At 39.4% G+C, this 21,687-nt stretch overlaps 1 protein-coding gene and 1 long non-coding RNA gene across 2 annotated transcripts in view; one reads left to right on the top strand and one right to left on the bottom strand.

Annotated features, from left to right (window-relative positions):
* The window catches only part of SLC39A12 (solute carrier family 39 member 12), a 91,958-nt gene that overhangs the window by 15,077 nt on the left and 55,194 nt on the right, over nucleotides 1-21,687 (bottom strand). The window contains exon 11 of the mRNA XM_033209164.1: nucleotides 19,386-19,573. Coding sequence (XP_033065055.1) covers nucleotides 19,386-19,573 — 188 coding nt within the window. The remainder of the gene's footprint in view (nucleotides 1-19,385; nucleotides 19,574-21,687) is intronic.
* Nucleotides 12,198-20,954, top strand: LOC117082461. The gene is made up of 5 exons (XR_004436619.1): nucleotides 12,198-12,218; nucleotides 12,989-13,077; nucleotides 14,063-14,196; nucleotides 18,332-18,430; nucleotides 19,348-20,954. It is a non-coding gene; the product is annotated as an uncharacterized LOC117082461 (long non-coding RNA).

Genomic DNA, 21,687 nt, shown 5'->3' with positions numbered 1-21,687 from the left:
CGGTACACCTACTTTGGAAGACAGTTTGTCAGCTTCTTACTTAACTAAACATACCCTTATCATATGATCCAGCAATCATGTTTCTTGGCATTTCCTCAACAGATTTGAAAACGTTGTTCACACGAAAACCTGCTCAAGTGTATTTATAGCAGCTTAATCCATTATTACCAAAATTTGGAAGGAACCAAATTTGGATGTCCTGCAGTAGGTAAATGGATAAATGGTGATGCATCCAGACAGTGAAATATTATTCTGCACTAAAAAGAAATGAACAATCAAACTGTAAAAAGACAGAAGAAACTCAGATTTGTATTATGAAATTAAAGAAGCTAATTTGGAAAGGCAGCATACTGTATCATTACAGCTATGTGATATTCTGAAAAAGGCAAAACCATGAAGACAGTAAAAATAGCAGTGGTTGGCAGGGATTTGGGGGAAGGAGGAATAAATATGCAGAACACAGGGGACATTTAGGCATGCAACTATTCCGTATGATACAATGGTGGGTATGTGTCGTCGTCCATTTGTCAAAACCCATAGAATGTATAAAACCAAGAGTGAAATCTAACATTAACTATGGACTTTGAGTGATAATGTGTTAAGGTATGTTCGTGAATTGTAACAGATGTATCATTGTGTTACAGGATGTCTGTCGTGGGGTGGTTGTGCATGTGTAGGGACAAGGGACTTAAAAATAAAGTTTAAAAAAAATCAATTTTTCAGTCACACTAGCCTCATTCAAGGGACAATAGCCACATGTAACTACTGGGCACCATTTGGATAGTGTAGGTGAAAAAAAAAGTTGATTATTTATCTTTAGAAGCACTCTTAACAAGAGTTACACATCCACTTGGAGAAGAATAATCATGATTATGGTTCATTGTGTACTTTTTATGTCCCACCCATATAGTTCTGTTACTCTAAAAATTTGTTAAAAATAAAAAATAAGGAAAAACTAAAGCATATTTCGAGTCACTGGAGTGTTTGGTGTCTAGGGCCCAACTAGACTGTGCTTTTTCACAGTCTTTTGTTGATACTCAGGACAAGATTTAGTCCAAGCACTTTCCACAATATTATACCACCAATACATCGAGATTTTTTTCCCAAATGTGATCACTATTATGAAGAGTCACTGGAACATCTCCCTAATATCAAACACAGAGAAAAAAATGAAAAAAATATTTTGAGCATTCACTTATTCACATATTGAGAACAATGTGAATAAGGCGTTCAGCTAATTTTTATCTCAATTTTTAGAGTCTTTTGATGATTATTGGTAACATGTCAACTAAAAATGATTACAAAGAGATATTAATAGTCTTTCCATTAAACAGATATATAGGTAGATAGATTTAATATGGTTCTTAGTGGCACCCAAAAATGTATACAGTTTTTGCCCAACCTAATAATCTGTATAATCCTTTATCCATGCAGTGTCTCCAACAAAATTTACTGAAAAATTCATCTATGAGATCACAACTTGCTGAAAAATTGGTAAACTAGGAAGACTGGCCCTTATAAATCCAAAAAGTACATGAACTGGCTGAGTTCGTCTTTCTTCTCCCATGCATCCTCTAGCCATCTTGCTAGTTGTAGTGCTTCACCATGAAGTCAATCACACTACATTTTACTTTTCTTTCAGATAGTTAGAAACATGAAACCACACAAAGGTTTTCTCTTCACAGCTGTGATCATCATGACGCTCAAACTATAGATGCATTAGATTTGTAAACCTATATTAGTCCTAACAAGCAAGCCGGTTTTTACCTGGCATTCACTATCACAAACTTTAAGGAAATACCAGAAAAGTTGCTCTAGTGAACAAGAAAAAATTTCAAGTAAGGATTGATTTTGTCACATAGCACAAGGGCTTAAAAAGACATGATCACTTCTAACATTGAAAGATAATAGAGATTTCCTTTATTTATTGTCATAAATGCATATTTCTCTATTCATACAACTTAAAATTGAAGAAGGGAAAAACAGACCCTGAATGAGATAAATTTTGATTTCTGTTTCCAGTGGGTTTCAAAAACAAAACAAGAGAAAAGGGCTTATGTGATTGTTGGGGAATCCTTCTGACTTGTAAATGTGTCTTTAATGTACACATTTTTATGCATTATACTTTTTAAAATACTGCTTGTAGAACACATCTTTCTGTTAAATAATAATTTGTTAAGCAGTAGGTATATATTTTTTCACTCCCAAGATGTTAAAACAAAATCCAAATATATACATTTAGCAAAGTTGAAAGACAAAATAAACACACAAAATTAGTTGCATTTATAAACACAATGAACAATCCAAAAAAGAAATGAAAACAAATTTACTTACAATATCATCAAAAATAAAAAAAACCTAGAAATAAAATTAACCAAGAAAGTGAAAGACTTGTACACTGAAAACTATAAAACATTGCTGAAAGAAATTAAAAACACATAAATGGAAAGACATCTCATGTTCATGGATTGGAAAATGTAGTATTATTAAGATATCACTATTACTTAAAGTATAGACTAAAGGTAATCTCTAGCAAAATCCCAATCACTTTTTTTAAAAAAATAGAAAAATTAACCCTAAAATTCATATGAAATCTCAAAGGATCCTCAGACAGCCAAAACAATCTTGAAAACTAGTAAATTTGGAGATCTTACATTTCCTGATTTCAAAACTTAGTACAAAACTAGAATAATCAAATGAGTGTGGTACTGGCTACAGACAGGCATATAGACCAAGAGAATAGAATAGAGAGCCCAGAATCAAAGTCTTGCACACGTGATCAATTGATTTTCAACAAGGGTGCCAAAACCATCCAATGGACAAAGGACAGTCCTTTCAACAGATGGTGCTAGGGAAACTGGATATACACATTCAAAAGAACAGGCTGAACATGGTGGCTCATACTATAATCTCAACACTTTGGGAGGCCAAGTCAAGAGGATCACTTGAAGCCAAGAGTTCAAGACAAGCCTGGGCAACATAGTGACACCTCAAATCTACAAAAAAAATTTTTTTTTTAAATTAGCTGGGCATGGTGGCATGTGCATATAGTTCCAGTTACTTGGAAGGTTGAGGTAGGAGAATCCCTTGATCCTAGGAGATCAAGGCTACAGTGAGCTATGATCATGCCACTGCTCTGCAGCCTGGGCAACAGAGCAAGACTCTGTCTCTAATAATAATAATAATAATAATAAAGTTGGATGTTTACCTAACACCATATACAAAAATTAACTTAAATTGGATCAGACCCAAACATGATAGCTAAAACGCTAAAATTCTTAGTTTGCTTTAACTGTTTAGCTTTTTAGCTTATTGTGATATATTTTGCTTATTGTAATAGGCTGATTAACTACTTATCTTTTTAACTTATTGTAATATCATTGTTTAGCTTTTTAGCTTATTATAATATAAAGATTATAGTATTATAATATTTTTAATAAAGCACCATTTAGGGTAGATCTAAGAACCTATGTGACAATAAGAGATGTCACTTGCTACCTGGTAAATATTCATTGTCATTACTTTCCACTATAAAACATGAAATTCTGAGTTTTGTTTAGATCTCAAAGTCCCTGAGCATAAACTCAGTTCTCATGTCCTCACGCTTCATTAAGAACTACAAACTAGGGGGGGGCAGAGCAAGATGGCCCAATAGGAACAGCTCCAGTCTCCAACTCCCAGGGCGAGCGACACAGAAGACCGGTGATTTCTGAATTTTCAACTGAGGTACAGGGGTCATCTCACTAGGGAGTGCCGGACAATCGGTGCTGGTCAGCTGCTGCAGCCTGACCAGTGAGAGCTGACGCAGGGCAAGGCATCGCCTCACCTGGAAGCGCAAGGGGGAAGGAAATCCGTTTTCCTAGCCAGGGGAACTGAGACACACAACACCTGGAAAATCGGGTAACTCCCACCCCAATACTGCGCTTTAAGGAAACAGGCACACCAGGAGAATATATCCCACACCTGGCCGGGAGGGTCCCATGCCCACGGAGCCTCCCTCACTGCTAACACAGCAGTCTGCGGCGATCGATCCACAAGGCAGCAGCGAGGCTGGGGGAGGGGCGCCCACCATTGCTGAGGCTTAAGTAGGTAAACAAAGCCGCTGGGAAGCTCGAACTGGGTGGAGCTCACAGCAGCTCAAGGAAGACTGCCTGTCTCTGTAGACTCCACCTCTGGGGACAGCGCACAGCTGAAGTCCAATAGGGGGCCTGTGCAGACGCGAACGACTCTGTCTGACAGCTTTGGGGAGAGCCGCGGATCTCCCAATGCGGAGGTTGAGATCTGAGAACGGACAGACTGCCTGCTCAGGTGGGTCCCTGACCCCTGAGTAGCCTAGCTGGGAGACATCCCCCACTAGGGGCAGTCTGACACCCCACACCTCACAGGGTGGAGTCACCCCTGAGAGGAAACTTCCAAAGGAAGAATCAGACAGGTACACTCGCTGTTCAGCAATATTCTATCTTCTGCAACCTCTGCTGCTGATACCCAGGCAAACAGGGTCTGGAGTGGACCTCAAGCAATCTCCAACAGACCTACAGCTGAGGGTCCTGACTGTTAGAAGGAAAACTATCAAACAGGAAGAACACCTATACCAAAACCCCATCAGTACGTTACCATCATCAAAGACCAGAGGCAGATAAAACCACAAAGATGGGGGAAAAGCAGGGCAGAAAAGCTGGAAATTCAAAAAATAAGAGCGCATCTCCCCCTGTAAAGGAGCACAGCTCATCGCCAGCAATGGATCAAAGCTGGTCAGAGAATGACTTTGACGAGATGAGAGAAGAAGGCTTCAGTCCATCAAACTTCTCAGAGCTAAAGGAGGAATTACGTACCCAGCGCAAAGAAACTAAAAATCTTGAAAAAAGAGTGGAAGAATTGATAGCTAGACTAATTAATGCAGAGAAGGTCATAAACGAAATGACAGAGATGAAAACCATGACACGAGAAATACGTGACAAATGCACAAGTTTCAGTAACCGACTCGATCAACTGGAAGAAAGAGTATCAGCGACTGAGGATCAAATGAATGAAATGAAGCGAGAAGAGAAACCAAAAGAAAAAAGAAGAAAAAGAAATGAACAAAGCCTGCAAGAAGTATGGGATTATGTAAAAAGACCAAATCTATGTATGATTGGGGTGCCTGAAAGTGAGGGGGAAAATGGAACCAAGTTGGAAAACACTCTTCAGGATATCATCCAGGAGAACTTCCCCAACCTAGTAGGGCAGGCCAACATTCAAATTCAGGAAATACAGAGAACGCCACAAAGATACTCCTCCAGAAGAGCAACTCCAAGACACATAATTGCCAGATTCACCAAAGTTGAAATGAAGGAAAAAATCTTAAGGGCAGCCAGAGAGAAAGGTCGGGTTACCCACAAAGGGAAGCCCATCAGACTAACAGCAGATCTCTCGGCAGAAACTCTACAAGCCAGAAGAGAGTGGGGGCCAATATTCAACGTTCTTAAAGAAAAGAATTTCAACCCAGAATTTCATATCCAGCCAAACTAAGTTTCATCAGTGAAGGGAAATAAAATCCTTTACAGATAAGCAAATGCTTAGAGATTTTGTCACCACCAGGCCTGCCTTACAAGAGACCTGAAGGAAGCCCTAAACATGGAAAGGAACAACCGGTACCAGCCATTGCAAAAACATGCCAAAATGTAAAGACCATCAGGCTAGGAAGAAACTGCATCAACTAACGAGCAAAATAACCAGTTAATATCATAATGACAGGATCAAGTTCACACATAACAATATTAACCTTAAATGTAAATGGACTAAATGCTCCAATTAAAAGACACAGACTGGCAAACTGGATAAAGAGTCAAGACCCATCAGTCTGCTGTATTCAGGAGACCCATCTCACATGCAGAGACATACATAGGCTCAAAATAAAGGGATGGAGGAAGATCTACCAAGCAAATGGAGAACAAAAAAAAGCAGGGGTTGCAATCCTAGTCTCTGATAAAACAGACTTTAAACCATCAAAGATCAAAAGAGACAAAGAAGGCCATTACATAATGGTAAAGGGATCAATTCAACAGGAAGAGCTAACTCTCCTAAATATATATGCACCCAATACAGGAGCACCCAGATTCATAAAGCAAGTCCTTAGAGACCTACAAAGAGACTTAGACTCCCATACAATAATAATGGGAGACTTCAACACTCCACTGTCAACATTAGACAGATCAACGAGACAGAAAGTTAACAAGGATATCCAGGAATTGAACTCATCTCTGCACCAAGCGGACCTAATAGACATCTATAGAACTCTCCACCCCAAATCAACAGAATATACATTCTTCTCAGCACCACATCGCACTTATTCCAAAATTGACCACATAATTGGAAGTAAAGCACTCCTCAGCAAATGTAAAAGAACAGAAATTATAACAAACTGTCTCTCAGACCACAGTGCAATCAAACTAGAACTCAGGACTAAGAAACTCAATCAAAACCGCTCAACTACATGGAAACTGAACAACCTGCTCCTGAATGACTACTGGGTACATAACGAAATGAAGGCAGAAATAAAGATGTTCTTTGAAACCAATGAGAACAAAGATACAACATACCAGAATCTCTGGGACACATTTAAAGCAGTGTGTAGAGGGAAATTTATAGCACTAAATGCCCACAAGAGAAAGCAGGAAAGATCTAAAATTGACACTCTAACATCACAATTAAAAGAACTAGAGAGGCAAGAGCAAACACATTCAAAAGCTAGCAGAAGGCAAGAAATAACTAAGATCAGAGCAGAACTGAAGGAGATAGAGACACAAAAAACCCTCCAAAAAATCAATGAATCCAGGAGTTGGTTTTTTGAAAAGATCAACAAAATTGACAGACCGCTAGCAAGACTAATAAAGAAGAAAAGAGAGAGAATCAAATAGACGCAATAAAAAATGATAAAGGGGATATCACCACTGACCCCACAGAAATACAAACAACCATCAGAGAATACTATAAACACCTCTACGCAAATCAACTAGAAAATCTAGAAGAAATGGATATTTCCTGGACACTTACACTCTCCCAAGACTAAACCAGGAAGAAGTTGAATTCCTGAATAGACCAATAGCAGGCTCTGAAATTGAGGCAACAATTAATAGCCTACCCACCAAAAAAAGTCCAGGACCAGATGGATTCACAGCTGAATTCTACCAGAGGTACAAGGAGGAGCTGGTACCATTCCTTCTGAAACTATTCCAATCAATAGAAAAAGAGGGAATCCTCCCTAACTCATTTTATGAGGCCAACATCATCCTGATACCAAAGCCTGGCAGAGACACAACAAAAAAAGAGAATTTTAGACCAATATCCCTGATGAACATCGATGCAAAAATTCTCAATAAAATACTGGCAAACGGATTCAGCAGCACATCAAAAAGCTTATCCACCATGATCAAGTGGGCTTCATCCCTGGGATGCAAGGCTGGTTCAACATTCGCAAATCAATAAACGTAATCCAGCATATAAACAGAACCAAAGACAAGAACCACATGATTATCTCAATAGATGCAGAAAAGGCTTTTGACAAAATTCAACAGCCTTCATGCTAAAAATGCTCAATAAATTCGGTATTGATGGAACGTACCTCAAAATAATAAGAGCTATTTATGACAAACCCACAGCTAATATCATACTGAATGGGCAAAAACTGGAAAAATTCCCTTTGAAAACTGGCACAAGACAGGGATGCCCTCTCTCACCACTCCTATTCAACATAGTTTTGGAAGTTCTGGCTAGGGCAATCAGGCAAGAGAAAGAAATCAAGGGTATCCAGTTAGGAAAAGAAGAAGTCAAATTGTCCCTGTTTGCAGATGACATGATTGTATATTTAGAAAACCCCATCGTCTCAGCCCAAAATCTCCTTAAGCTGATAAGCAACTTCAGCAAAGTCTCAGGATACAAAATTAATGTGCAAAAATCACAAGCATTCTTATACACCAGTAACAGACAAACAGAGAGCCAAATCAGGAATGAACTTCCATTCACAATTGCTTCAAAGAGAATAAAATACCTAGGAATCCAGCTTACAAGGGATGTAAAGGACCTCTTCAAGGAGAACTACAAACCACTGCTCAGTGAAATAAAAGAGGACACAAACAAATGGAAGAACATACCATGCTCATGGATAGGAAGAATCAATATCGTGAAAATGGCCATACTGCCCAAGGTGATTTATAGATTCAATGCCATCCCCATCAAGCTACCAATGAGTTCTTCACAGAATTGGAAAAAACTGCTTTAAAGTTCATATGGAACCAAAAAAGAGCCCGCATTGCCAAGACAATCCTAAGTCAAAAGGACAAAGCTGGAGGCATCACGCTACCTGACTTCAAACTATACTACAAGGCTACAGTAACCAAAACAGCATGGTACTGGTACCAAAACAGAGATATAGACCAATGGAACAGAACAGAGTCCTCAGAAATAATACCACACATCTACAGCCATCTGATCTTTGACAAACCTGAGAGAAACAAGAAATGGGGAAAGGATTCCCTATTCAATAAATGGTGCTGGGAAAACTGGCTAGCCATAAGTAGAAAGCTGAAACTGGATCCTTTCCTTACCCCTTATACGAAGATTAATTCAAGATGGATTAGAGACTTAAATGTTAGACCTAATACCATAAAAACCCTAGAAGAAAATCTAGGTAGTACCATTCAGGACATAGGCATGGGCAAGGACTTCATGTCTAAAACACCAAAAGCAACGGCAGCAAAAGCCAAAATTGACAAATGGGATCTAATTAAACTAAAGAGCTTTTGTATAGCAAAAGAAACTACCAACAGAGTGAACAGGCAACCTACAGAATGGGAGAAAATTTTTGCAACCTACTCATCTGACAAAGGGCTAATATCCAGAATCTACAAAGAACTCAAACAAATATACAAGAAAAAAACAAACAACCCCATCAAAAAGTGGGCAAAGGATATGAACAGACATTTCTCAAAAGAAGACATTCATACAGCCAACAGACACATGAAAAAATGTCATCATCACTGGCCATCAGAGAAATGCAAATCAAAACCACAATGAGATACCATCTCACACCAGTTAGAATGGCAATCATTAAGAAGTCAGGAAACAACAGGTGTTGGAGAGGATGTGGAGAAATAGGAACACTTTTACACTGTTGGTGGGATTGTAAACTAGTTCAACCATTATGGAAAACAGTATGGCAATTCCTAAGGATCTAGAACTAGATGTACCATATGACCCAGCCATCCCACTACTGGGTATATACCCAAAGGATTATAAATTATTCTACTACAAAGACACATGCACACGTATGTTTATTGCAGCACTATTCACAATAGCAAAGACTTGGAATCAACCCAAATGTCCATCTGTGACAGACTGGATTAAGAAAATGTGGCACGTATACACCATGGAATACTATGCAGCCATAAAAAAGGATGAGTTTGCGTCCTTTGTAGGGACATGGATGCAGCTGGAAACCATCATTCTTAGCAAACTATCACAAGAACAGAAAACCAAACACCACATGTTCTCACTCATAGGTGGGAACTGAACAATGAGATCACTTGGACTCGGGAAGGGGAACATCACACACTGGGGCCTATCATGGGGAGGGGGGAGGAGGGAGGGATTGCATTGGGGAGTTATACATGATATAAATGATGAATTGATGGGTGCTGACGAGTTGATGGGTGCAGCACACCAACATGGCATAAGTATACATATGTAACAAACCTGCACGTTATGCACATGTACCCTAGAACTTAAAGTATAATAAAAAAAAAAAAGAAAGAAAAAATAAATAAATAAAAAGAAAAAAAAAAGAACTACAAACTAATCAATTTTTGCAGGATTGAAGCCCTTTTTTTTGATTGAAGCTACTTAGGAGGCTGGAGTGCAGTGGTGTGATCTTGGCTCACTGCAACCTCCGCCTCCCGGGTTCAAGCGATTCTCCTGCCTTGGCCTCCTGAGAAGCTGGACTACAGGCGTGCACCACCACACCCAGCTATTTTGTGTTTTTAGTAGAGAAGCAGTTTCATTATGTTGGCCAGGATGGTCTCGATCTCTTCACCTCGTGATCCACCTGTCTCCGCCTCTCAAAGTGCTGGAATTACAGGTGTGATCTACCGCGCCCAGCCGCCCTTTCAATAGACTGCAGGGTTTTCTACTTCTAATTTATTTGTGATGGTTTGCTGTAAACAAGGCAGAGGGAAGTCTGGAGTGTCTTTCTTTTAATGAACCTGGCTGACCCTCTAATTGGACCTTGGTGGAGACGGTTACATATGCACAGAGATGAGCTTTTATCAGCCACAGAGTCTTAAAAAGGCCCTCCAGGAATTTTCTTTCTACAACATTCTGGAGAATAAACATCTTCTCTGGAATGTTTGCTTACAAATACTATATCAATTCTTGCTTTTAACAATCTTCTGAGAGTTGAATCCAAATAAAAGTTTGCTTATGGCTATCTTGTGCTTTTCCTTTTATTCATGGAATTCATTTTTTTGGTTGTCCCTTTTGACATCAATCAAAAGAGGGATGTTAGAATATGTTCTATTTTAGAATCATATTTGATTAGTAATAGTAGAATCCTCAACACTCTGTTGACTCAAGAATCTCCTGAAATTGGGAGGTTCGTTCCCGCTGTTTTGAATTTAGGTCTTTTTCAACTGGTATTTATGTTCAATAAACAACTTAACAAAGCTGTTTTAACCTTCCTTATTATGCAAGAAAGCAAAGACCACAGCTCTCAGCTTATGTGGGACAGCCAACCTGGAGGCTTTTCTCAAGGTTATTTTAAAATCTTCAGCTTTAAAACTTTTATTTGCTGAATAATTCAAATGCAGAATCTTATATGTCTATCACTTCCCAATGTGATCTTCCCAAGGCAATTCATGAAGCAGTTTGCAGCAGAAGATAAATTAATTTTTTTTTTGAAAACTGTGAGTTATAAGATAAAGAGCACATCACTGTCATGCACAATTAGGAGAGACAAAAATGTTACCTGCTTTAAACTTGTATTTAACAATTCTCTTCTCCTTTTTTTCCTTAGGGGAAGTGATTCAGTTAGACAAATTCTTAGTGGTAAAGCTCAGCAAAGACAGACGTCAGCCACCTTTAGTTCAATTGAACAATGTGGGGGTTAGGATGCTGATCCCTGCACAGTTGAAAATTCATGTATAACTTTTGACTCTCCCAAAACTTAACAACTGATAGCTTCCTGTTGACCAGAAGCCTAACCAATAGCACAATTAACACGTATTTTATATGCTCTGTGTATTATATACAGCATTCTTACAATAAAGTAAGCTAAGGAAAATAAAATGCTATTAAGAAAATCATAAGGGGGATGAGTGCAGGGGCTCACGCCTGTAATCCCAGCATTTTAGGAGGCTGAGGCAGGTGGATCACTTGAGGCCAGGAGTTCCAGACCAGCCTGGCCAACATGGCAAAACCCCGTCTCTACTAAAAACATAAAAATCAGTGGGCATGGGGGCACACGCTTGCAATCCCAGCTATTCCAGAGGCTGAGGCAGGATAATTGTTTGAACCTGGGAGACAGAGGCTGCAGTAAGCCGAGATCGCATCATTGCACTCCAGCCTGAGTGACAGATTGAGACTGTCTCAAAAAAACAAAGGAAGGAAGGAAGGAAGGAAGGAAGGAAGGAAATACCTGGAGGGGGCACTTGGGCTTTGTATTATTTTGTTTTGGGAAAGAAAAGAAGAAAGAAAAGAGAAACAAAATGAAATGAAAAGGAAAGAAAATCATAAAGAAGAGAAAATACATTTACTATTCATTAAGCAGAAGTGGATAATCATATAGGTCTTCATCCTCATCTTCACATTGAGGGGACTGAGGAGGAGGAGGAGGAGAAAGAGGAAGGGTTGGTCTTGCTGTCTCAGGGGTGGTAGAGGCGGAAGAAAATCTGAGTGTAAGTGAACCCATGCAGTTCAAACCTATGTTGTTCTAGGGCCAACTGCATTTTTAAAATAACTGCTTCGGAAGATCTGTGTGTATGTGTGTGCATGATCTGAGAAATTAGTTAGAAGAAAAGAGGAATGAGGAGTAGAAAAATACCAACATTTCTGATGGTCAATTTCTTTTAATTACAGGGAGAATTCAGCCTTCACCAAAGTTGGCTTAATTACTCATTTTCTCAGTAGAAAATTTCTAAGTGTGGGGTTTGACTGATTTTTACAGAAAGAGAAGTCTTTCAAAATTGTTGGTAAGAATGATTCACCCTTCTTGCTTTTGTTAAGAAATAATTGTGAATGTTAAATTACATTAATTTTGCTGCCTGAAATGAGTTTTGAATACTTGTTATTTCTTTCTCAGTCAGAGGATATTTAAAATGATGCCAATGGAACTCACTGAGTTCAACTACAATATTTGTTGAAAACAAATACGTATATCAAGGTTACTTCATATGTCTTTTTCAAACAAACTCTCTTCCTGTGGGTGGATGTTTAACAGAATTACAGTTAGGTATTGCCAAACTTCAAAGAAAGGAAGACTTACTCATCCTTTGGATGGAGAAAGGATTCATTTACCAGACCCACCTTGGTGATTGTAGATCTTTGACTGAATTGCCTTGGAGTCTAGATTTCCTTGATAAAGACTCATTCAAACTCAATAAATTACAAGAAAAAGAAAGAGAAATTGGGAGGGGGGAATGGGATCAATATTCTAAAAGTCTAGGATTCTAGTTTAGTTTAATTTTATACTCATATGATGAAGAAGAGAGGAGAAGCCTGGCTAGAAAGGTGGATGTTTGTCACTCAGTTAATGTTTTTTTGTTTTTACCCAATTCATGTTCTTGAAGCTGCTACATTTACTAACCTACAATAAGTGTAGAGAGGATTAACTAGACTGATAATCCTATTTATTGACCGGATTTAATACTCAGGTTTGATTTTTGCATTTTTGGATATGTTTTAAAGGTAGAGGATCTTAAATTCATATTCAAAATACTTTCTATCCTGCCTTTCACATAAGGAAAATTATCTGGAAATTATAAGTGCTCCAGGCAAAAGTCTGGCTGTGATATTACTTCTGGGAGGCACTTCTCACAAGAGGGAAGATAAGTAAGTCGCTCTAAGTGACTGCTTTTTATTCTTGAGGTTCCTGGCTCCCCAACCCCCCACCCACACAGTTATTAGATAAGTAAAATAAGGTTGAAGAAACATAAGGGATAGTCTTGGAGAGGAAATGAAGTTTTAAAAGAGTATCCAAAAAACGTGAGGGTTGGAGGAAGAGATCTAGAACCCTATATGGTGAGGGAGGTTGATGGGGGAAGTGGGTTTGAAATTGGGTATTTCCCCTATTCCAACTCATTTGCCTCGGATACACCTGGAGGGGGTACCTGGGTTTTGTTTTATTTTGTTTTGGCATGAATTGGACAGGTACTTCCTTCCCCATTAGCTCCCTCCCTAAGTTACAGCTCCTCCACCAGCCTGGGTTCTATCAGTGTACTAAATTCCTGGGCAGTTGTCCAGCTCCCCCCATTGCAGGGACATCTCTGGTTACATCTACAGTGACAGTCCCTTGAGGTTTCTATAGTCCTGTTGCTATGGAAACACCATTTTGGCAGGATCTAAAAACCTTAAGAAAAATGCCTAAAGGTTTGAAACTTTGCTTCAGATCCAACTTCCCTTGACATACCCATTTGTTTTTTCTTTTTTTAATTAACTAATTTACACTTTAAATAACAAATTTTATTAGCTAAAAATATAGTCTCTCTTATCCAAAGTGCTGGAAAAAAACAATACTTTGAGGGCTTTTTTTTCTAGTTGCGCCATTTTTATAAACTTTAGAGAAGCTGGATTTAAGAAATCCTGTAGATTTCCAATTCTGAGAATTTTCTTAGAAGGAACGTTCAGCTCTCAGACAAAATGAGATGCTCTTACATAGCTGCAAGAAAGTTAAAGAGAAAATTAAATGCAAAGTAAGAAGGAAGGAAATAACGGAGATTAGGGCAGAAACAATACAAAATTATAAAGCAATTGATAGATAGGTATTGCTAGTTTTTTTCTCTTGGGGTATTTATGCTCCCTGTTCCTGTAAACTTAGGTACTGTCAGACCACAGATCCCTGTTCCTGGGGAGAATGCACCAGGGAATACAAGAAAGTGGTGGTCCACAACCTTTTTGGTCCCAGGGACTGGTTTCATGGAAGACAATTTTTCCGTAGACTGAGGGTCGGAGGTGAGGGGGATGGTTTCACATTATATTGCACATTATATTGGTTGTGTACTTTATTTATATTATTATTACATGGTAATATATAGCGAAATAATTATGCAATTCACCATAATGTAGAATCAATGGGGGCCCTGAACTTGTTTTCCTGCAACTAGTCGGCCCTATCTGGGGTTGATGGGAGACAGTGACCAATCATCAGGCATTAGATTCTCATAAGTAGTGTGCAAACTAGATCCGTCACATGCGCAGTTTACAAGGTTCATGCTCCTGTGAGAACCTAATGCCCCCGCTGATCTGACAGGAGGCAGAGCTCAGGTGAGCAATGCAGAGCGGCCGTAAGTACGGATGAAGGTTTGTTTGCTCACCTGCTGCTCACCTCCTACTGTGCGGCCTGGTTCCTAACGGGACCAGGGGTTGAGAACTCCGGCAATAAAGTTTCCAGTGAACTTGAAACTATCACTACCATGTGCTCATTTGGGGCTCCCTATATTAATGGATCAACGGACAGTGAAGAAAGTTACTCTAATGGTAAGAGCAATTGTTAGTAATTATGTCAGATGCATGTGAGCAAGAGCAACCCATCTTGAATAGGAGCTGGGTAAAATGAGGCTGAGACCTGCTGGGCTGCATTCCCAGACAGTTAAGGCATTCTACATTACAGGATGAGATAGGAGGTCAGCACAAGATACAGGTCATAAAGACCTTGCTGACAAAACAAGTAGCAGTAAGGAAGCCAGCAAAATCCCACTAAAACCGAGATGGCGATGAGAGTAACTTCTGGTCGTCCTCACTTCTATCCTCCCGTCAGTGCCTTAACAGCTTACAAATGCTATGTCAATGTCAGGACGTTGCCCCAGATGGTCGAAAAAGGGGAGGCATGAATAATCCACCCCTAGTTTGGCATATCATCAAGAAATAACCATGAAAATGGGCAACCAGCATCCCTTGGGGCTACTCTATGGAGTAGCCATTCTTTTATCCCTTTACTTTCTTCATAAACATGCTTTTTCTTTGCACCGTGGACTCTCCCTCAATTCTTTCTTGCACAAGATTCAAGAACCCTCTCTTGGGGTCTGGATTAGGACCCCTTTCCTGTAACAATTACCTTGAGGAGTTAGGGGTGCTGCTGCATGGTGAGAAGAGAAGGAACACAGCTAGAAATTCAGATTTCTTGGAGCATCTCTTGGTGCTTCTTGATGCCTGGTAACAATGGTCACCAGGCAACTAGAGGATACACAGCCTAACAAGGACAAAGCAGTGAACATTCAGACCCTTCAGTGAAGACCTAAGTTGACCCTCCCAGGAGAACAATGTAGATCAACCCAAGCAAGTGCTGCTTGGAGCTCTGGAGGATCAGGATTGGATGCTGGAGAGCAGAGATGATGAATATCAACTATGGCCTCAGGGCCAGCAGGGTTTGCAGCTTCTCCTACTTATTATTTTGTATTAAGTCTTTGTGGTATTTTGGCTGGCTATCACCACCAAGGGACTTGGGGAGAGATGGGTGTTAAGAGGAAAGGAGGGCATTTGAGGAGTGGAGGGAGTCAACCATTGATAGACATCACACGTGTGCTATTTCAGATGCACTCATTCCCATCTCTGACCCCAATCACTGCTGCAGAGACCCATTCCAAGGAGGTGTTGATTGGTTTTGCAGAGTCTTGCTTCTGGTCCACACTGTATTCCTCTTTCTCCTGCCCTGGGCTTCTTTGATGTGATGGCTTGAGCCCCTTTACGGGAATGCTCTTAGTACTCAAGTGTGTATATCCTGGAAGTGGAGATGGGGAGGTAATGCTGGCGGGGCCAGTGTTGAACACAGGGACAAGAGCCTGCACATAAAGCCTCTTCCTTTCCCAGGTAAACTATTCTGAGATATATTTCTTGAGCCTCATGAGAAGGTCCTGTGTGATCGTGTTCCCATAGTCCTGGTCAACTTAATAAAAACACAGATGGTATTGACTTTTCTTCCTTCTCTGTTTCAGTTCGCCGGCCCTTCACTTCTGCTCCCTGGGATCACCTCCCAGATGAATTGCTTTCACCCTGTCCTTTGTCTTCCCAGCTGCTTTGAAGGAAACCCAGTCTAGGACACTGATCTTCATAACAGAGCATTAATTTCCTCTGGCCACCCAGAGCGGCATTCATTCTTAACTTCCTTTAGACATGCTTCAATGCAATTTGGAGTTAGTGTGCTTGAATAAACCAATTTTACTTTGGAGAATTAAGGCTGGCACTTTTCCCTGGAGAGGACTTTCTTCTTTACTGACCTCATTGCTAATGGCCTCATTTATGTCTCTAGTTCTTGTTCTCTGGGGGCTTTGAAATAACACACCCAATTTCTTTCAAACAAACAAACAAAGATCTAGCTAGTCTTTTGACATTAACCTTGTTCAGAAGGTGCCTGGTTAATATCCAGGATTTAGCAATTAACTAGTATATTCTATCTAGTATTCCGCTTTACCCTTTAGTTGCTGCATTTATTTTATTTGCTGTTCACAGAGTCTTTGCAACCTTGTTTTCTTCCCTTTAAATGACCGACTATTTTCTTTGGCATGGCCCCAGAGAACAGTAACAGTTAAACTTATTGCTATGTGAAAGCGCTGCGTTTGTTTAGAAGTTGCTCTGAAGGCCGTGAGAGCAAGCGACCTGGATGATAGGAAGTAGCCCCGGGAAACTCACAAGTATTTTTTTTCCTGTCTTTCTGCCAGGATGCTGGTTTTTCCTCGGCTAATAGTTATTTGCAATAGGGTCAAGATTTATGCCAGTTGGAATCTCACAGGATATCAGTCACATTGCTTTCTTATAAGCAATTGCTTACCCTTACAAGAAAAGGAGCAGGAACATTGAAAGGAAAATGACATATTTAGCTTAGGGTTCTGCATGACAAATGACTCTTGATAACCTTCCCAGGTCAATTCTGGGAGAGTAGACAAAAGCAAAGAAAACAAATCGACTACAGACATCGACATTCATCTACTCAAAGAGAGAACCAGTCTGTGTGAAAAACAGAGTAAACTTCAAAAGAATCCAGCAATTGCCCTGAACTGAGCCGTAAAGAGAAATTAGAAATCGAAAGTTGAAAATTAGGAAGCTCAAGAGCGAATCTGAGGACTGATGTGTTCCACACATTACCTTCAAGAGCGTATAGTTTAAACAAAGGATAGCTCACATCATTAAATGGTGAGTGACTGTGGTTTCAAAGTCACAAAAAAACTGTAAATACAGATTGCTCAAGTTGAAAGAATCGCAGGATTCCATAACATTGACCTCAGGTTGGGGGATAGGTTCAGAAAAAGGGGTAAAATTTGCTCCGCTTTATTTTATTTTTTTTAAGTTCCTGGGTACATATGTAGGTTTGTTACATAGGTAAACGTGTGCCATAGTGGTTTGCTGCACCTATCAACCCATCACCTAGGTATGAAGCCCGGCATGCATTAGCTCTTTACCCTAATGCTCTCCCCACCTCTACCCTCCCCCGACAGGCCCCAGTGTGTGTTGTTCCTGTCCCTGTGTCCACAGGTTCTCATTGTTCAGCTCCCACTTATAAGTGAGAACATGCAGTGTTTGGTTTTCTCTTCCTGCACTAGTTTGCTGGGGATAATGGCTGCTAGCTTCATCCATGTCCCTGCAAAGGACATGATCCCATTCCTTCTTATGACTGCATATTATTCCATGGTGCATATGTATCACATTTGCTTTATCTAGTCCATCACTGCTGGGCATTTGGGTTGATTCCATGTATTTGCTATTGTATATAGTGCTGCATATATCTTTATAATAGAATGATTTCTATTCCTTTGGATATATATCCAGTAATGGGATTGCTGGGTCAAAATTTGCTCCACTTTTCACCTTATTATCAAAATTAGAATGTGCTCAGAGCATCACAAATAATATATAAGAACATTTCTAAATATGGAAGGACATTTGGTGTTTACCTCATCTGCATGCATCTCATACGAGTTAAGAAAAACCACTGGAAACTCAGGCGCCTTAGAGTGGGGTTTAAAAATGGCAAGGTTTACTCTGAGAATCCCCTTATTAAGACTTACTTCAACAACGCACTGCTATTTTGGTTGTATCAGCACAGGTTTCTGCCTCCTATATTTTTTTCCTTATGAAACGTTTCTTTTACTTCCAGGACAATGGTTGGATTCTGCATCATTAGTAGTCCATCTCAATGAATCGTTTCCACATATTGCCTTCAAGATTAATTTACTTTTTCTTCTCTGGGACACAGGTAATAACATATCTGACTTTTATTCAGCTTGACTTCAGCCTTAAATCCTTCTTTGGTTATTTTATTTCATTTTTTTTTTATTTGCCATATTCCAACCCATGAGAAGGGATAATCGATATGATTTTACCTTAAGATATTTTTTAAGTTGTAAACAAGCCCAATAGAGAGTGACTTTCAAAAATACTTTTATCTTATGGAGACCAGAATTTAAGAAGCAAGACAATGTGAAATTTCCCAGGTTCAATTCCCTCACCATGTGATACAGAAAGAAAATCAATGACTGAGTTATCATTAGGGTCAACAAGGAGCTCTATAGGAAACATACGTTGCAATTTTAGAGACCAAATACTATAAAAAACTTTCTTTCCCATTTCATCAGTGCAAAGGCCCCTTGGCAATTAAAACTTAAAAGATGTAATCATTATTTTTAAAAATACATTTGGTTAATTAAGTCAGTGATTTAATTCAATGACAAATTCAGTTGAATTATTTTCCATTGTATAAATAAAATAGCTATTTAACAGAACTTGCACATTGTAAAAATAAAGTAACTGGCTGATTGACAGAACTTTTCATTTTTCAACTGGAAATATAGGCATCATATATAGATACAAAGCTGGAATCAAAAGAGCTGATGATTACTTTTTGAAGATTACGAACATTTCATTCTTTCCACTTAAATTCACTAAAAGAAAAAAGTTTTACATGCAACTGCTATCACACACCTGTCACTTTAACTCTACAGAAAATGTCAATATTTTCTGTACCTCAAATTACATTCTTTCCGCCTAGAATGCACTTTCTGGGAGTGCAAAGAATATTTCCTTAATAGTTTATACTGTTTTATAAATTCTTCTCTTCTACTCATTTATCCTTCCATTTTTACTGGGTTTTTTTTCTCTGTTTTACATTTTCAGTGTTTAGAAAACCCAAATAGAAAAGCCACCAAGCTTACCATTTCAACCAAGGATAAATATAAGAACATCCCAGCAGTGACTGTGAAGATCCAGTCTTGAACGCATGGATCAGCTGACACGGAAAGGCCAATGTATAATCCTATGAAGGCAGTTAGGGAACTTACAAAATTCATCAGGATGGCGGTCTTCATAGAAAGTCCAGAGCTTAAAAGCACAGCAAAGTCTCCTGAAGTTTAAGAGGAAAGGAAAATATAATTATCATTTAACGGAAGATGCCTTTGCTAAAGTAACGCACTATTAGCTATTTCAAATGTCAGCACTGGAACCAATTTTATAGGTAGAGTTGAGTGATCAGTAAATAAAATGCTTTTCTATATTTCTCTAGAATTTGTAGCCCATTCATCGTACTGTCAGGAAGTTGCATTTCAAGAGTTCTATTCCTTTGGCTGCTCCTAAAGATTGTATATACAAGAGGTCTGTGACATATTCTTGAGTTCTTGATATCCTGTGACATTTCCAACTTAGATAAATGCAAAGTAGCCACTCGCTGTTCCAGGGTTTCTAAATCTTTGGGCCTGGAAATTTGCCAGGTGAAATCATATGTGCTTTTATTATTTACTTATGCAGAAACTGCTGTGGGGAGAGAAAACTACTTAATATGAGATTTTTAAAGCACTGCAGAAGTTGGTTAGGAGACAAATTTTTCCCTTTAGAAAATGATTATAGGAAAATCATCTCATTGTCTCCATGCCTTCCCTCCAAGAGAAGATTGATCTGTTAGTAAATCTGAGAGCATCTACTTCTTAGTTTGGGGGATTGAGACTAAAATTCAATAAAGAGACAGCTTGGGGACCCAGCTTTCTAATTCCATTGCATAACTGTTCCCACGAACTGGGCTTGAAACATCTCTGCTGGCCTGCTGCAGACTGTCACACCGCCCTGTGGTTTTGGGTTGAGGATTGGGGGCTACATCACTGTTGTAGTAGCAAAACTCAGGACCATAGATAGGGGATGGCTTCCAGACCAGGTGCATTTTAATGTGCCCAGGAAGGACCTTGGATAAACTGCTCCAAGAAGGATAGGTCAATAATGAGTCAGTGTCAGGACTCTGAGCAACGGACTCCAAGCACAATAGGGCAAGAGTTTCCTAGGGGTAACGTAGGTGCAAAAGTGGAAGCAGAGAGACTGTGAAGAGCCCTCTCCCTTGGGAGCCTATGCCAGACCAGCCTCTACTATTTCTGGGTCTGTTTCAGAAATGTCTGTTCTAACCCATCTTGTGTCCTGGGAGGCAAAGAACAGGGCTATATTGTTCTCACTTATTTGTGGGACCTAAAAGTCAAAACAATTGAATTCATGGAGTTAGAGAATAGAAGAAGGTTACCAGAGGCTGGGAAGGGTAGTGGGGTGATAGGGGAAGGTGGAGGTGAGGTAAAGATGGTTAATCACTACAAAAAAAAATTAGAAAGAATGAATAAGACCTAGTATTTGATAGCACAACAGGGTGACTATGGTCAATAATCATTTAATTTGTACATTTAAAAATAACTGAAAGAGTAAAATTGGATAGCTTGTAACACAAACGATAAATGCTTGAGGGAATGGATACCCAATTTTGCATGGTATGATTCTTATGCATTACATACCTGGATCAAAACATCTCACGTACTCTATTAATACATGCAACCACTATGGACCCACAAAAATTAAAAGAAAAAAAAAAGTTACAGGGCAACTAAGATTATCCAGAAAAAAAGATTTATGAGCATCTGCACCACACACCTGTCATTTCAATGCTAGGCTTGGCTTTAAACATTTTGTATAAGTCAGGTTGATGAAACCATGGTTTGGTTTTTTGTTTTTGTTTTTGAGATGGAGTCTCACGCTGTTGCCTGGACTGGAGTGCAATGGCACAATCTCAGCTCACTGAAAACTCCACCTCCTGAGTTCAAGCAATTCTCTCACTTCAGCCTCCCAAATAGCTGGGGTTACAGGCCTGGGCCACCACACCTGGCTAATTTTTTGTTTTTAGTATAATGTATAATCCTATGAAGGCAGTTAGGGAACTTATAAAATTCATCAGGATGGCAGTCTTCATAGAAAGTCCAGAGCTTAAGAGCACAGCAAAGTCTCCTGAAGTTTAATAGGAAAGGAAAATATAATTATCATTTAACGGAAGATGCCTTTTACCCTGTTGGTCAGGCTGGTCTCGAACTCCTGTCCTCAGGTGATGCACTTGCCTTGGCATCCCAAAGTGCTGGGATTACAGGTGTGAGCCACCATGCCTGGCCGGTTTTAATTTAAATGTGATTTTATCTTACTGGCCCGTTTGCTGATATGATG

The sequence above is a fragment of the Trachypithecus francoisi genome, unplaced genomic scaffold (assembly GCF_009764315.1).
Source record: "Trachypithecus francoisi isolate TF-2019V2 unplaced genomic scaffold, Tfra_2.0 Lachesis_group9, whole genome shotgun sequence".
NCBI classification, from domain to species: domain Eukaryota; kingdom Metazoa; phylum Chordata; class Mammalia; order Primates; family Cercopithecidae; genus Trachypithecus; species Trachypithecus francoisi.
This window is presented reverse-complemented; position numbering and strand designations above follow the sequence as displayed.